General features: G+C 39.0%; 1 protein-coding gene across 3 annotated transcripts in view; it reads left to right on the top strand.

Moving 5' to 3' along the window:
• Positions 1-17608, top strand: part of LOC131252378 (protein TRANSPARENT TESTA 9-like) — a 79360-nt gene that overhangs the window by 7464 nt on the left and 54288 nt on the right. For 2 of the 3 annotated variants that reach the window (XM_058253073.1, XM_058253072.1), the window contains exons 2-6: positions 8422-8491; positions 8617-8693; positions 8787-8920; positions 9172-9268; positions 9465-9522. In XM_058253073.1, coding sequence (XP_058109056.1) covers positions 8422-8491; positions 8617-8693; positions 8787-8920; positions 9172-9268; positions 9465-9522 — 436 coding nt within the window. The remainder of the gene's footprint in view (positions 1-8421; positions 8492-8616; positions 8694-8786; positions 8921-9171; positions 9269-9464; positions 9523-17608) is intronic. The other variant, XM_058253071.1, reaches the window with a different exon arrangement.

The raw sequence follows: 17608 nt of genomic DNA, 5'->3' as shown, positions 1-17608 counted from the left end.
CGAGGATGGTGTGATCGGATTGTTGGATCGTCACGGCCCACCTTCATCATCGGGCATCTTTAATTTGAATTTAGTTTATGAACATTTGATTTATTTAAGTTTTGAGACAGTTTGCGCATAATTTTTGTGCGAATTTTTTCTTCTTCTTTTTTTTCAAAATTTTTTTAGGGGTATTTTGGTAATTTCATGTAATTACGAATTTATAAGGGTTGCCCTAAACATAAAGCATGTTATGTTATGTTTATGAATGAAAAAGAGAGCTTTTTTACTTCTGACGATTTCGTCTTCGACTTCCAGTGATTAGAAGAGGGCATGAGGCCCAGGGAAGTGATTTCTCATCCTTTACTTCTTTCACCTTCTTTCTTTTCTCAAGGTACTCTTTTCTTTAACCCCATTCTCTTCCTTTCTCCTAAAATCTTTAGATCTAGAAGCCGATCTTGTTTCTTTTATTTATTTATTTATTTTATCTAAGTCATTAGATCTTAAAAGATTTTCATCCCCACATTAACTTAATTTGACATTCTTCAAAACCCATCACCCAAAACCTAAATTTGAAGAACCACCAATTCTTTTTTCTGAATTTTCCAGATTTCCCAATACAGAAAATTTCTATTTTCTGGATTAAAAAATCCACTTGGATCGTTAGACGGGCTTATTGCAAGACGAAAAGTTCTATCTTTTGCCGGATCCAACCAAATTCAGATTTTAAGATTTATTACTTCGTGTTTGTGATGGATGGCCATAATCAATGCTATATTAACCTTATTTCTTTCTTGTGTTTATGATGTATAAGGCTGATATTTTATTTGTTTTTTGAGATCGCATAAATCTGCCCCTTTCAAATACCATGTTCATTTAAGGTTGGATTAGGCCGTCCTATATCAATTATTGGTATCAAAGCTTAGGTTCTTGCATTGGGTCGTCTTAGATTGAGTTATCAAGAGTCTAGATTTTTATTTTTATATTTTATTATTAATTTTTTTCTAGGGTTTCATGCATAGCATATAGAGTCTAGACCTGAAATTTTCAGATTTGCATCATTAAAATAAAATTTTTAAAAAAGTCTCGATCTGAAAATTTCCACATTTGCCTCATTTTAAAGGTTAGGATCATCTTAGAGTCATGTTTTAGGAATCCTAAGTTGAGTCTTATTGTGTATGCCCACTCGGATTGGTAGAGGATTTGGTCTACACCCGATTTTTAATATGGAATAGTTGACTGAGATGATGAACATGATCAACCAACGTTTAGCCGCCATTGAGGCGCAATCTAGGAGCACGAATACCCGTATGGATTAGATAGAAGCATCTCTAAGAGAAATCTCCGACATTGGAGGGGATGAACAGTCTCATGTAGGGGGAGTAGTTGAGGAACGGGTAAGAAATCGTGGTAGAGGTTGTGGAGCACGTGGCCGAGGGGTCGGACGTGGAGGGGCGCGATATCCGCAGCTCGCTGTCGAGTATCAACATCGTTATGATGTTGATGAGAGGGTCTTAAAGAGTGTTAAAGTAGATGCTCCTAGTTTTGATAGGCATCTTGACCCAAAAGTATTCCTTGATTGGTTAGTAAACATGGACTATTATTTCGAATGGTATGAGATGTCTGAGAACTGACAAGTGCAGTTTGCAAAGATGAAACTTGTGGGTCAAGCTAAATTATTTTGGACAAATACAGAGCGTAGGATCGAGAGATTAGGAGGTGTCCTAGTTTAACATTGGGTAGAGATGGAGTTATTAAAGGAAAAATATCTTCCTTTCTCTTACCGTCAAAAGCTCCTAGATCAATGGCAAGCATTACGCTAAGGATCTATGTCGGTTACAGATTACATCGCAAAATTTGAAGAGTGTATGATGCAGTGTGATATTCAGGAGGATCCCTTAGTGACGTTAGCGCGTTTCAAGGTGGGTCTTCGCATGGATCTGCAACATGAGCTTATGACCCATGCATTGGGTGACTTGGATCAAGCTTACCAAGCTATACAAGAGTTAAAGCTTTACTTAAAGTCTACTGTCACGAGGTGCTTTGAGTCCTGAGACTCTACTGTTAGATCTAGTTTTCAGGGAACCAAACCTAACATTGGAAGTCAGCCTAGGGCGCAGGCTAGTGCACCGCCTAAGCCTAAGGATGATAAGGGCAAAGGTGTCCTTGGTGCCAATCCTGGCAGTGGTAGTCACTTGAGATGTTATGAGTGCGGAGGTACATGTCATTTCACATACCAGTGCACGGCAAAGACTTGCAGGAAAGCCTTAGTCATAGACGAGTCAAATGAAAATGTGGATGACATGAGTGATTATGAAGTTGAGGAATATCACCCAGAGGTAGGTGCTAGTGATTATGAAGAACAAGAACCAGAGATGGCACCACTAGCTGTAGTTAGATGTGCCTTGGCGCAGGCCAAAGAGAGTGATGATTGGCGCAAAAGCACAATTTTCTACACGTTTATCAAGAGCGGTGACAAAAATTGCAAAGTCATCGTGGATAGTGGTAGTTGCACCAACGTGGTCTCAGCTAGCACAGTCACTCGTTTGGGTTTGAAGCCCATCCCTCACCCTCAACCTTACAAGGTTTCTTGGGTTGACACGTCTTCTATGCTTGTGTCCCAGCAGTGTTTAGTCCCCATCCAAATCGGTTCATATACAGACATGTTGTGGTGTGATGTTTTACCTATGGATGTAGGTCACATCATTCTAGGGAGGCAGTGGTTATACGATAGAGATGTCACGATTTTTGGTCGCTCGAATGTGCGTACATTCACACATGAGGGCAAGAAAATCAAGATTAATCTGTTGCCAACCAAGAGCCACACAGACAAGGCTAGGGATGTGAAAATGAGTGAGTCAAGGAAGGATGTGAGGAAATCTATTTCGAAGTCTCTACATATCATAAATGCAAAAGAGTTTGAGAAAGAGACAAATGATGATTTGATGGTGTACACTCTAATGGCTAGGGAAGTTACACCCGAGGTTCACGTAAAGTTACCCCCTGAGGTGACTTCAGTTCTTGAGGAGTACAGTGATGTATTTCTTGAGGATTTATTGGATGAGCTTCCACCTATGCGAGACATCCAGCATGCCATTGATCTCGTCCCGTGGTCTACTTTACCGAACCTTCCTCATTACAGGATGAACCCTGTAGAGTATGCAGAGTTGCATAGACGGGTAAATGAGCTCTTGCGAAAGGGTTTTATCCGTGAGAGCATGAGTCCATGTGCCGTACCAGCACTATTAACGCCTAAGAAAGATGGTACGTGGCGGATGTATGTGGATAGTAGGGCCATTAATAAGATCACAATCAAGTGTCGATTTTTGATACCGAGGCTTGATGATATGTTAGACATGATGGCCAAATCCACCATTTTTTCCAAAATAGACCTTAAGAGCGAGTTTCACTAGATACGCATACGCCCAGGAAATGAGTGGAAAACAGCTTTCAAGACGAAGGATGGGTTGTACGAGTGGTTGGTCATGCCCTTTGGCTTGACTAATGATACGCATACGCCCAGGAGATGAGTGGAAGACAACCTTCAAGACGAAGGATGGGTTGTACGAGTGGTTGGTCATGCCCTTTGGCTTGACTAATGCACCTAGTACTTTTATGCGTGTGATGACCCAGGTTTTGAGACCCTTTATGGGGAAGTTCTTAGTGGTTTATTTTGATGACATACTCATATATAGTACCAGTAAAGAGCTGCATCTCGACCACTTGAGGCAAGTCTGTAGTGTCTTGAGGGCGGAGAGGTTACGTGCGAACCTTAAGCAATATTCGTTCTTCTCTGATAGGGTTGTCTTATTAGGGTTCATGGTATCGTCTGTAGGGATACAAGCAGATTTAAAAAAAGTCAAGGCCATAGTTAGCTGGCCTGAACCGCCGAACATACATAATGTGAGAAGCTTTCATGGCTTAGCTACATTTCATCGTCGGTTCATTCAAGGATTTAGCACTATTATGGCTCCCATTACTGATTGCATTAAAAAGGGAGAGTTCATATGGTCTATGGCCGCAGCTAAGGCATTCAAAGATATTAAGGGCAAGATGATAAAGGCTCCTGTCATGCATCTTCTAGATTTTTCTAAAGTCTTTGAAGTAGCGTGTGATGCTTTAGGTGTAGGTATAGGAGGAGTACTAAGCCAAGAGGGTCATCCAGTTGCCTATTTCAATGAGAAACTGAATGAGGCAAAACAAAAGTATTCCACCTATAACAGAATTTTATGCGGTAGTGCAGTCGCTACGTCATTGACGTCATTATCTTCTACCGCAAGAATTTGTCTTGTTTTCTGATCACGAGGCTTTGAGGTATTTAAATTCCCAAAAGAAGCTTAACCCAAGGCATGCCAAGTGGCAGCGTTTCTTTAGGAATATTCATTTGTCCTGAAATATAAAGTCGGGATTGAGAACAAACCAGCCAATGCCCTTAGTAGGAGAGTGACATTGCTCAACTCCTTGAGTGTAGAAGTTGTCGGGTTTGAGCAATTGAAAGACGAGTATCCCATGTGTCCAGATTTTAGGGGAACATTCGTGTCACTCTTAGGTGCCCAGCATAGTTCGGGTGAGTTCGTGCTGAAAGATGGTTTCCTTTTCAAAGGAGACCGACTTTGTATTCCCTGCACTTCCCTCCGGGATTTCCTTGTTTGGGAGCTTCATGCTGGAGGTATTACTGGTCATTTTGGTCGAGATAAGACCATTGCCCTAGTGGAGGATCGATTTTATTAGCCAAGTCTCAAGCGAGACGTAGACAAAATTTTAGGGCAATGTCAAACATGTCAACTGGCAAAACAGAAGAAGCAGAATACTGGATTATACATGCCATTGCCAGTGCCACGTGCACCGTGGCAAGAAATTAGTATCGATTTCGTGCTTGGACTTCCTAAGACAATTAAAAAGCACAATTCCATTTTTGTGGTCGTGGACCATTTCTCAAGAATGACCCACTTTCTCCCTTGTTCTAAAACCTCAGATGCGTCCAACATAGCCAAGAATTTCTTTGAGGGGGTAGTTCGATTACATGCGTCCAATCGGCGCGGCCCGCCCTCCTCCTCTGATACGTACGTAAGGGTGTATGTGACGTGATGTCCTCATGGGGGGGGGGGGGGAATTAAACCCTAACTTCATCCCATTGTCTTCTCTCTCTTTCTCCTTGTCTATTCCATCTCTTTCTACTATTTTACAATAACCATTCCTTCAAAGTTGCATCCCAAATGCTTCGAATTATTTTTTGTAATTCTTAAAAGTTAAATCTCTAGAGCCTTCCTCCAAGCCTCTAATTTAGCACTCACCCTCTCTCTAGTTTTGTCGATCAACACCATGTGATCTGCAAACAAAACATGCCAAGGAACCTCTTCCTAAATGCTGGTGGTTGATTTATCAATGTATAAAGGTACGAGTTTGATATTGACCCTTGATGATGACACTTCACTACAGGGAACTCATCTACAATATGTATTAATATTTGTCTATGTCTACAAGGGGCTATTGTATGCCAGCTTATTTTTATGTCATCTATAGGGTTATTTGCTTACTGGAAAAACTGCTATCATCTAGCCATGGAGAGAACCCGATCAAAGGAATGGGCTCTCTTCATATGCTGGAATCTTGTAGAAGCTTTATCAGAGCCTTAATATACGAATCTCAGAATTTTGCAGACAGAAATTGATCATTGGTCCACATTTAACATTCATATGTGGCCCACAGATGTAAGAACCAGCTTGATTTTTTACACAAGGGCATCGACCTAGTGTACCACCTGATGAACGGCTTGGACATCACACATGTTACCATGATTGAGAAGAGAATAAAAGAAACATTCACTCACTTCAAATATCTCATCGGGGCATTATATGATCCTTAAACAGATGATATGCATTAATATATTGGGGTTTTCAATTTGTACAAAGTGGGGCCCATGTCTGAGCAATTCAGATTGTTGGCCTGTTGGGCCTCACCTCAATGGAACATGGGAACATGCCCTGAATATCTCGTTGATAGGACAGCCTTATCATTTCCTTATGGCCCCCATGTAAGCTGTTAAAAAGAGAAGCTGGGTCCACATTCAACTAAAAAAATGTCCCCAGAGCCTGTTTGTTTCCTCATTTATGACTGCAATGTAAAGAAAATTAGCAATTGTTGCTCTCCACTACCATTTGGAGAGATGCATAATTATGACGGTTTTGACTGCCGAATTTGTCTGAAAAGTTGTCAGCAGTGAAAATCTCACCTGATTCGGCTGAGATATGGCAGGCTGATATGACCGTTGAAAATATTTGTGGTCCGGCAGAACATCTCTTTACTTACGATTGCAGTAGAGCTTATTAAGCTCTCTCCCCATACAACTCAACACCAGCACTTCGAACTGTCCTCTCACCATCAAAGGAAGTCACCGGAGTTAATGGCGTCTAGTGGCAGACCATCTTCCTTCATCCCCGTCTCTAAAGAATGGCCGATCATTGCCTTGTGAACACCCACCTTCCGCCTCATTACGACCAGTGTTTGCAATATCGATAATGTCGGCCGCATTTCAGTGATACGAAATTGATGGGTAGTAACCAAAAAGGCCCAGATTCTTGAATATCAGTGATAATATCTCAAGATTTTGCAAAATATCGTTATGTATCGGTGATATCGCGCGATATTGATGTTTTTTTGTAAAGGTTTTTACAATGCATATCGTCGATACTTAACAGGAAACACATGTTGCCCTTCCCAAAATCTGATTTTTCCCATTTTTCTTCAAATTTCTCTCTTCTAACCTGTTAGTTGGTGGATTTCGGTCCATCCTTCACTTGGATTTGGGAGAAAAACCGACATTCGAAATTAGAATCAAGATTTTCCTGCATTTGGGGCCGTTTCTCATTCGGTGGGTAATTTTCCATCTTGATCATTTTTGTGTATGTAAATCATATAAATGAGTGTGAAATCAAAAGAAACCCTTGATTCTTCATATTTCGCATGGAAAATCAAGGATTTCAACATTCGATTTCGAGATTTGAGTGTAAGTGACCTGATTTGGGGAAAGTTGGTGAAAATTCAAAATTTCCTCAATTTCTCCCAAATTGCTTGCAATGTTGCACTCCAAACATGAAATCAAGTATGTATGTGGCCTGATCTACTAATTTGTTAACTTTTTTTCAAATTTCAAAAAATAAAAATTATTTTTAATTAAAAATAATAAACAGGTATTAAAATATTAAATTTTCTCGAGATTTCCCTTCAACCAGCAACCAATTGAGTGCAATTTGAAACTATTTAGGAGTGTTTGATGAAATGACCATCACGTACACTATAATTTCCAAATTTGAGTGTAGGTCGCCTGATTTTGGGAAAATTCGAAATTTCCCCAATTTCTCCCAAATTGCTTGCAATGTTGCACTCCAAACATGAAATCAGGCATGTATGAGGCCCGATCTACTGATTTGTTAAGTCCTTGTCAAATTTCGGAATATAAAAATTAATTTTTAATTAAAAAATAATAAAATATTATTAAAATATTTGTTCTTTGAAATTTCCTTATTTTGCTTTTGAATGAATTTGTTGTATTTTCATTCATGTCTTCTTTTATTTATAAATGTTATGAATTTAATTTGAGTGTAGTTGCATTAGTTAAGTCAGACAACGAATAACTTAGGACCCTATACAAAGGAAACCTATTATGTGCACTTTTTTTTTTTTTGAGATGTTATGATTTAAAAGTGTATTAAGGTCTTTTTTTAACAATCCCTGAAGTTTTGTCGAAAAATTCAACCAATTTCCCAATGTTTCCCCATGTTTCCCAAAAAGTGCGATAAATTACTCAATGCAAACAATATATCCCGTGCGATAATTGATACGTATTTGTATCCCAAGGGTGCGATATGTAACGCAATACCGATACTATGAACATTGATTACGACCAAGGGAGGTGAAAAAATCAAGACCCTCCCTAGCCATGTCCTGCACTTCCACATATGTAATGGGCCCTAATACACCAAATCAGTCTTGTTTTTTGTTCGATTAAGACCTATTTGAGCAGGTGAAGCCAATAAATAACATTCTCATCAAAGAACGGTTTGATACACCATTGAATACATGTTAAAAACACAAAATAATGATAGAATCTGATGTTTTTCATTTTTCCCATTTTCCCAATACTTCTTCAAGATTTTGTGCCCCCCCAAAAAAAAAACTTTTCAACTGATACAGGCTTGTACCATCTGATACAGGTCTGATACACCTCCATATCCTATCTTTTTGGGCTGGCCGATATGTCCGCCGATACTGTTGTTCAAAATCTTGGTTTATATTACACAACACCATTAGTTTGAAGATGATGTAGAAGTTTATATTTACTGACTCCAGTTTGAGTTGTAGTTACTGAAGCACATTTGCTCATCTAATTATTTTAATAATATTATTTATGATCTTACAGTTTAATGTTAAAATGTTTACTAGCTTTTTATATGGATGTAGATACCAAATCATTAAGCTGCAAGAGATTAAAGTTGTGGACACGTTGAACAAGGTACATCTCACTCATTGTATTCCTAATATTGCAATATTCATCCTGTTCTTGATTTGTTGGTAACACTTTTTTCTTTTTCCTTTTTCTTTTCTTTTCTTTTCCTTTTCCTTTTTTTTTTTTTTCAGGAGCTTGTAATGGATATATTGAGATCAATAGTAGAAATAGTCACTTATGGAGAACGACGTGACCCATCCATTTTTGAGTAAGATTTTCTTGCAATACAATTCCTTGCGATAGAATTCTGGACCTCTTGGTGTGACAGTGATTTTGTTTGACTTCCTTTGTTTCCTGGCAGATGTTTTATGGAACATCAAATTTTAGCAGAGTTTCTTCGCTTGCTAAACATCAGTAGAAACTCAGGCATCAAGGCACAATTACTTCACTATCTGAGTATAATGATCCAGAACTTGGATGGTGAACAATCAATCTGTAAGATGCTCCATGAACCTTATGGCTTCTTTCTTCATCTAACAGCATGGAATTAACAAAATGGTTTCAGACCTCAACTCGTTTGGGGACCAAAACTGGCATTACTCTTACTGACTTGGTCAGAATCAGTGCACATTCACAGGGGAAATCTCATTTCCTCTCCACCGATACCTCGGTATCAGATGAAAGTCAAGACCACGGTTACCAGGATAAAATTTGCTTGCACATGCTAATATTTGTATATGTTGCAGACTTTTGCTTTAGCAACGAGTATATTAACAAGATCATACTGCACAAATATGAATTTGATGGGGGAGATCTGGCTCTTTATTATGTATCATTTTTAAGGTTGTGATGCTATTGTCCTCTTCCATTTATTTGCTGTGATCTTTCTTAAACCAAATTGGGTTTCAATACATTTAGCTCAAGAATGGGCCTTATTTTTGGAGCTGGCTGGTTACTCATTTTTGAATTTCTTATATTTGTTTATCAAACTAGAAGCAAGCTTATCTGAACATTGCCAATATTCTCTTCTTGTTATCAGAACCGTCAGCGGAAAACTAAACAGAGATACTATTTGTCTTCTTGTGAAGGTTCAAGAGGTAACTAAGAATCTTACTGATACAGTTACTCGTTTGTTGTTGAAGCTGTTTTTAGGCTGCATGTATGCACCCTAACATTGTGTCCCTTTGTTGTCTTCTATAGATGATGAGATATATGTTGTTTAGCTTTTGTGGGTTCCTTATATTTACAGGTGAATTGCTTAGTGTCAATTGTGTGGCTGGATGCCTATATTTTTAACTACTCCCTTGGCCAGCTTGGCAATCCATGACATCCTAAACTAGAGTTCTTGGTGAAATGCAAAACTTCCTAGCTTTGGGCAAATGACATTCTTTGGGTTCCTTGCCTTGAGGCATTCCTTAGTGTCTATTTGGTAGTAGGGTGCAAAAAGTGCATTTCACTTCTTCCTTTTGTTTTGGTTTTTTCCTTTTAGTGTTAAAAAGTATAAAATTACCAATGAAAAGAATTCCACAAATTTTAGATGTTTTTGACATTAAGGTTTGCTTGCTTGAAGACAACAAAGGAAGAGAAAAGTGCAATGCATGTATCTTTGTAATAGATGTTCCTACCATAATGTCTTTTGTATCCTACTACCAAACAGACCCTTCAGGTGATGATGCACAGCTCAAGAGTTTGAGTCAATTTAAATTTAAGAATAAATATGTTAATATTATGAAAAGGCTGTGAAAAAATAGACAATACTTCAAGATAAAGAGCAAACAGCCACAACAAGTAAATAATAGTGGAGGACGATTTGGTGAACGCTATATCTTAGGCTAGCAAAAGAGATACATCAGTGAAGCTAATGAGGTGGCAAATTCTTTTGTGAAATTAGTTGCAAGTTTAGATTCTTTCCTTGCTAGGCTATCTCCTAATATAAATTTTTTTTTTTCCTGTTTTGTCAAAAAGTCAATAATAATAATAATAATTAAAAAGTAAAGAAGAGTTAAAAGAAGCTGTTTACTAAGCTCACATGTGTATGAGGCGAATAACATCCATTTTGCTCTGTTGGTCTAAAAGTCATCACTTGGCCACAAAACTCTCCAGTGTTACAAAATGGTCATTGGATTGATTTTGAGCAAAGTGATGAAGACATCAGAGCACCATTCAGGGTCTAGCAAAGGAGGAGATCATCACCAGTTTCCCTTTGGATGGATGACCACCACGTGGGCCTGAGTGGGCCAACTGGCCTATTTTGAAGACCCCACATGCATTTGATGCATCTTCGAAGGCCCTACACTAGGAAGATGCATGTGGGTTGCATTCTTGAGGAGTCTGGATTGTTGGAGTGAGTGCCCGCTTCAATCGGGCCATTGGCTCACGCACGACCCTCTTTTGGATCACTCTTGATCGTGGACCACCCCATTGGCCACTATTACCGGGAAGGTTGCAAAATTCCATATCCATTGTGTAGTTGGGCATTCAAAGAATCTATACAGATATGTATCTTCTACTCGATTGCACATTGGATGAATTTGCCATGTATCCCCATTCGTTTCAGTCTATCATCGAATAGTTTAGGATAGTTTAAATTTATTTATTTTGAGTAGTTTTTGTTATTTATTTTATTATTTTTGGACTATTTTATGTTTTACTTAAGATATGGTTTTTTTGTTTTAATGAGAATTCTTTTCTGAGAGTTTTTTTTTTGGTAAAAGCCTATTTGTAAGAACTTTGTGTTTTCTCTTCTTCATGTGAGTTAGAGAATACTCCATGTGATTTGGAGCTTGGGTGTTGTGTAATTCCATTCCCCATTCAATGGAGGTGCGAGGCTTCCTATCTATCATCTTCCTTTCCATCCACAAAGAGGTATTTTATCAAAAGCTTCATATTTCTTCTTCCTTTCCCATCCAAAACCATCCCAATCATATTTTTCTTTAACTTTTCATCATCTAATTTCAACCCCTAACCGAACCCAACCAATAAGGACCCCAAAACCTTAGCCAACAACCCACACGTGTGAGCCCCTAGGCTAACTGTATAAACAACCCCTCAATCCCTTGATTCCACATCCCTAACTAATGCAAGGGCATTTTCACACCGGGCTCCTGTGGGATGCAGGGACACACTCGGGGTGGGTGACCTGTGGAACGACCCATGGATTTGGGGCCCACGAGGAGGGTTCAGTTGAGAACCTAACCCATGGAATTGGGGCCTGGGCTATGAGATAAAGGGATTAATTCACCATGCTCTATCGGTTTGAACTTTTAGAGCAAGTGGTTAATTGTCCTGCATCAAATTAGTATTAGAGTAGGAGGTCTCGTGTTTGAGACTCCTCATCGAGGGTGATAAATGTTGGGGCATTTTCATACCGTGCTCGAGTGGGGTGACCTGTCGGATGCAGGGGCATACTCGAGGTGAGCGGCCCGTGGAACCCATGGATTTGGAGCCCACGAGGAGGGTTCGGCCGAGGACCTAACCCATGGATTTGGGGCTTGGGCTATGAGATAAAGGGATTAATTCGCCATGCTCTATTAGTTTGAGCTTTTAGAGCTAGTAATTAATTGTCCTGCATCACTAACCCTACGCTAAACCCTAATTCCCCAATTTCCTATTTTTTCCAATTTCTAAAAATCCTAATTCCAAAATTCCTAAACCCTAGTATTCCAATTTCCCTAATTAACCTAAAACCCCAAACCTTCAACCACTTAAATTCCTAATTCCCCTCAAGTAATACCCATGCCCCAAAATCCCTTAGCCAATTAAATTGTCTAAACCCTAATTTTACTTTTCCCCCCAAATTCCTCAAACCCTAGGTTAACCTACATTCTCATTGAGCAAACCCTAGGTAGTAATAGTCCTTCCCTTTTGAAATAGTCTTATTCCTATGCCATTTGGGTGTTCTTACATCCATTGGATCCTAATTTCTAGTATTCAATGATCATGCATGGCGTAGTTTCTTAATTGTGGTCTAGATTATTCATAATTTCATGTTGGATTCTTTAGATATTTGATGATTTTGGCGTGATTTGTGATTTTGATTATTTAATTTAATTTGCGGATTGATCTCACTTCACCATTTATCCACATGCATGCGTCCTACATCAGAACGTAGATATAGTATCTTTTGTTTATGTTAATTGGGATATGTTGGGTATTTTCGCTTTTGTTACCTAAAGGATATAATTGTCATATTAGATTTTTATAGTTATAAAATGGAAGAGAAAGGGGGAGGTCCAACTCAATTAGGCTTTCCTATTCTTTTCTCCCCTTCTCCTTTTCTTCTCTTCTTTCACATGCTACTGTGCCTTCCATAGTACTGTGCTACAGTGACCTACTACAATACCGTGCTATAGTGTTAGGTAGATTGTTCTACATGGTATTAGAGCGATCTTGTTTTTTAAATCTAATCCATCCTTCTCCCGCATACCTTATCTTTGTTTCCTTCTTTTATTTTTGGTCTCTCCCATCCCTTTTATGCTGAAATTCTTTCAAGAAACCTAGGGTCTCTCTTCTTTTTGTTGTGTCGGGTCTTTATAATGGCTCGTGCATAAGAAGGGGATGAAGTGTTTGAAATCATCGCCTCTCATGGGATGGGTTAACATGTGGGTTGATTTCCTTTATTAGCCTCGTTTGTCATATCAAGTATCAACCCTCATGATTGGTTGGAACATGTGGACGAGTGGGCTGGTTATTTTCTTCTAGTGTGGTGTGCATACTATGTGAAGTGTACACGTGTTCGTTGGTCGCAAAAAGTTAGCCTATGTTCGTATAAGCTTGTGGTATATATTCTAGTTCCTGGTCTCGGATGGAAGAGAGCAGTGATTTGAGAATTGGATTTATAAATGCATCTAATTTTTTAGGGGTTTAGAAACCTCTATTAAATTAGATGAGATTATTTATTTATTTATTTTTTTTCCAACGGTCTAACGGTAGGTTGGTGTAGTTTGGAAGGAAGGAAGAAGAAATGAGAAGGAAAGAAGAAACAAAGAAGAAAGAAAGAAGAGAGAAGAGTTAGGAAAGAGGGACGATCGTGTGTTGGGTATAAAGCCCCAACACACCCTTTTATAATATTAGAAAAGAGTTCTACTACATACTCATGAGGAGCACAAGGAAAAGTGCACACTTACACTAATAAAATACATTACACTCCCTATACTCCCCCTCAAGTTGGAGCATATATGTTGATCATGCCCAACTTGCTAGTCAGACGAATAAGAGCATCGCGAGTAAGAGACTTGGTGAGGACATCATCTAGTTGTTCTCGAGAGTGAACGAAGGGAGTAGCAATCTCCTTGTTAGTTACCTTCTCCCGAATAAAGTGACAATCAATTTCAATGTGTTTCGTGCGCTCATGAAATACAAGGTTGCTGGCAATGTGGATGGCGGCTTGATTATCACAATGCAAAGGAATGGGACAGGAAGGACCATAGCCAAGTTCCTGCAAGAGGGTGCGAAGCCAAATAAGCTCATGTGTCATGAGCCATCGCCTTGTACTCAGCTTCGGTAGACAATCGAGCAACTGCTAATTGCTTCTTGCTCTTCAAGGTGACAAGATTGCCACTTACAAACGTACAATACCCAGAAGTGGACCGCCGATCATGTAAATTGTCAGCACAATCAGCATCGGAGTATACCGAAAGATGAAGATGACCATGCTCTGAAAAGCGAGCAGACTTGAGATACCGAAGAATCCAATATACGACCATCAGATGCATTATACAAGGGGTATGCATGAATTGACTAACAACCCCCACAACATAAGCTAAATCCGATAGGGTAATAGTAAAATATGCCGACCAACCAACCGACGATACGTCTCAGGATCAGAGAGAGGAGCACCATCGTCAGGGACAAGTTTCATAGTAGCATCCATAGGTGTTGCGGCAGGTTTTTAGCCTAGCATCCCAGTCTCTGAGAGCAAATCAAAGAGCATATTTTCTTTAAGAGAGCACCACTCCGATTTCGATAAAGCAACTTCAATCCCTAAGAAGTAACGAAGGGTCCCTGGGTCCTTGATCTTGAAGAGGGTTTTGAGAAAGATTTAACAACCACCATTCCTTTAGTGTCATCTCTAGATAGTACAATATCATCCATGTAGACAATTAGGACCATAACTCTTGTGGGTCAACGAGAAATAAAAAGGGAGCGATTGGCCTGGCTGCGGATAAATCCAAAGTCTAGAAGAGCACGATTGAACTTATCAAACCATGCATGAGGAGATTATTTGAGACCATAAATAGACTTTTGTAGTCGACAAACAAGGGGAGAATCATGAGGACCATGAGGCATGAAAAAATCGGGAGGTTGGTCCATATAGATCTCCTCATTAAGATCACCATATAAGAAGGCATTCTTCACATCTAGTTGGAATAAGGGCCATGACAGATTCGTTGCTATAGAGATAAGTACACGAATGGAGTTAAGCTTGGCTCTGGACAAAACGTCTCAAAGTAGTCTACACCATATGTCTGAGTAAAGCCCTTTGCAACAAGATGTGCCTTATATCGTTCAACAGAACCATCAAGGCGGACATCAGCATCCAACAATTCTTTTGCCCTCAGGTAAGGGAACCAACTCCCAAGTTTGGTTCTTTTCAAGTGCTTGCATCTCTTCCATCATAACCTTAGTCCAGTCAGGGTTACACAAGGCATCCGTGAGATTACGCGGGATGCTAGACGAAGATATGGAAGTTGCAATAGACTGGAGGGAGGTGATAGATGATGGTAGGAAACAAAATTACTAATGGGATGCTCTGTGCATGAGTGGCAAAGTTTCACAATGCAATTGGAAGGTTGTAGTCAAGTTGAGATGTAGGGATTATACCCAAACCACCGGGAGGAGCAGACAAAGTGGTAGGTTGATGATCCGTAGAAGGTTTAGCTCGCCGATGATACACAAGTACAGGCTTTGGAGCAGGCGAGGGAAGAATTGCATCATCATTGAGACATACAGCTGGGAGAGGAGTGGAGTTTGAATTAGAGTGTAAAAGCTCCCCCTGACTAGGAGGCGGATGATGCATAGATCTCCCTTCAGCAAAAAAGTATAAAATTTCTTCAAAAAATATGACATTTGCGAACATAAACCTCTTACAAGTTAAAGGATCATGACACTTAGACCCTTTCTAAGACTTGGAATAGCCTAAGAAATCACACTTTATGGCCCACTAACTCGATTGTCATTACTCCCATCTAGGAGCCGAACAAAACATGCGCACCCAAATACTTTAGGGGGTAAGGAAAAAGGTTTGTCCCGTGGATACATAAGTTCAAATGAAGACTTGTGGGATAGTACTCGAGATGAAATACGATTATTCAAGAAGACAATAGTAAGTCAGTAAGGCATCACCCCCGAACCGTTTTGGAAGATTCATACCAAGAAAGAGAGCCTGAGTGACTTCAAGGAGAATACGATTCTTTCGCTTAGCCACTGTTCGAAATATCGGTTTCACGTTACGTATCGCATCCTTGGGATACAGATACATATCGGTTATCACATGGGATGTATCGTTTGTATCGGGTAATTTATCGCACTTTTTGGAAAACATGGGAAACATTGGGAAAATTGTTGAATTTTTCAATGAAACTCCAAAGATTGTTAAAAAAGACCCTAATACACACCTTTAAATCAAAACATCTCAAAAAAGAAGTGCACATAATAGGTTTCCTTTGTATAGGGTCCTAAGCTATGCATCGTCTAACTAAACTAATGTAACTATATTCAAATCGAATGCATAACATTTAGAATGTATGTGATGATCATTTCATCAAACACTCCTAAATAATTCAAAATTAGTCTCAATTGACAACTGGTTGAAGAGAAATTTTGAAAAAAAATAAATAATATTTTAATAAATTTTAATTTTAAAATGATTTTTATTTTCCAAAAATTGACAAGGACTTAACAAATCAGTAGATCAGCCCTCATACATGCTTGATTTCATGTTTGGAGTGTAACATTGTAAGCAATTTGGGAGAAATGGGGAAATTTTCAAATTTTCTCCTAAGGACCACCTATACTCAAAATTTGAAATTAGAGTGTATGTGATGACGTTTCATCAAATATTCTTAAATACTTAGAAAATAGTCTTAATTGACAGCTAGTTGAAGGAAAATTTTGAAAAAAAACATGGACAACATGAAGAATCAATGGATATCGAAATCAAAGCTCTAACTCCATAAATTTTCATGCAAAACATGAAGAACTAATGGATTTATAACCATTTGACATTGATTTAACATAATTTCAACAAAAAAAGGGATCAAAAATTGAAAATACTCACTGGATCGAACATGTGGGATATATCGGCACTATCTGTGCATTTCATATCGTACAGGTGGGATACAAGATATACCCTGGGAAATATCGGCCGATATCGTCGATATTTAAAACATTGCGCTTAGCTAGCCCATTTTGTTGAGGACTGAGAGGACATGATGTACGGGATAAGATACCATGCTCTTGCAAGAAGGACAGATGGGCATTCGACATATATTCACCCCCCATTATTAAAATGCCAAACTTTGATGGGGTATTGAAATTGGTTAGTCACTTCATTGTAGACAAGTTTGAACATATCAAAAACTTCATTCTTGGATTTTAGAAGATAAACCCAAGTTATCCTAGTGCAATCATCAATAAACGTAACAAAGTATCGATATCCAAAAAGAGAGGTGACAGGAGTAGGTCCCCAAACATCAGAGTGAACCAACTCGAAGGGGATGGGTTTCCTCTCAGATACGCTAGGAGGAAACACAACTCGGTGATGCTTAGAGAACTCACAAGTTTCACATGCTAAAGGTTTTGATGCATATATGGAGGGGAAAAATGATGGATGCTTAGAGAACTCACAAGTTTCACGTGCTAAAGGTTTTGATATAGATATGGAGGGGAAAAATGATGGATGCTTAGAGAACTCACTAGTTTCACATGCTAAAGTCGCTCTGATCGGGTGATCCTAACCATCTAATCAATGGCTAGGAAGATGGATGATCCATATTGATTATAGTATAGGAGGTCCAATTGTTGATCCACACCATCCATGACATGGGGCCCGCATTGATTCCCATTCCATTGAAAATTCACTTTCATATGATGATTCTAACCGTCATATTTATTATACTAGGAAATGTCTTATCCGTGAACTAGATCCTCCTTCATGTGTAGCCCCACCTTTCATTGCTGATA

The sequence above is a fragment of the Magnolia sinica genome, chromosome 1, assembly GCF_029962835.1.
Source record: "Magnolia sinica isolate HGM2019 chromosome 1, MsV1, whole genome shotgun sequence".
Taxonomy (NCBI): Eukaryota; Viridiplantae; Streptophyta; class Magnoliopsida; order Magnoliales; family Magnoliaceae; genus Magnolia; species Magnolia sinica.
Note: the sequence above shows the minus strand (reverse complement) of the source record. Positions and strands in the feature narration are given on the sequence as shown.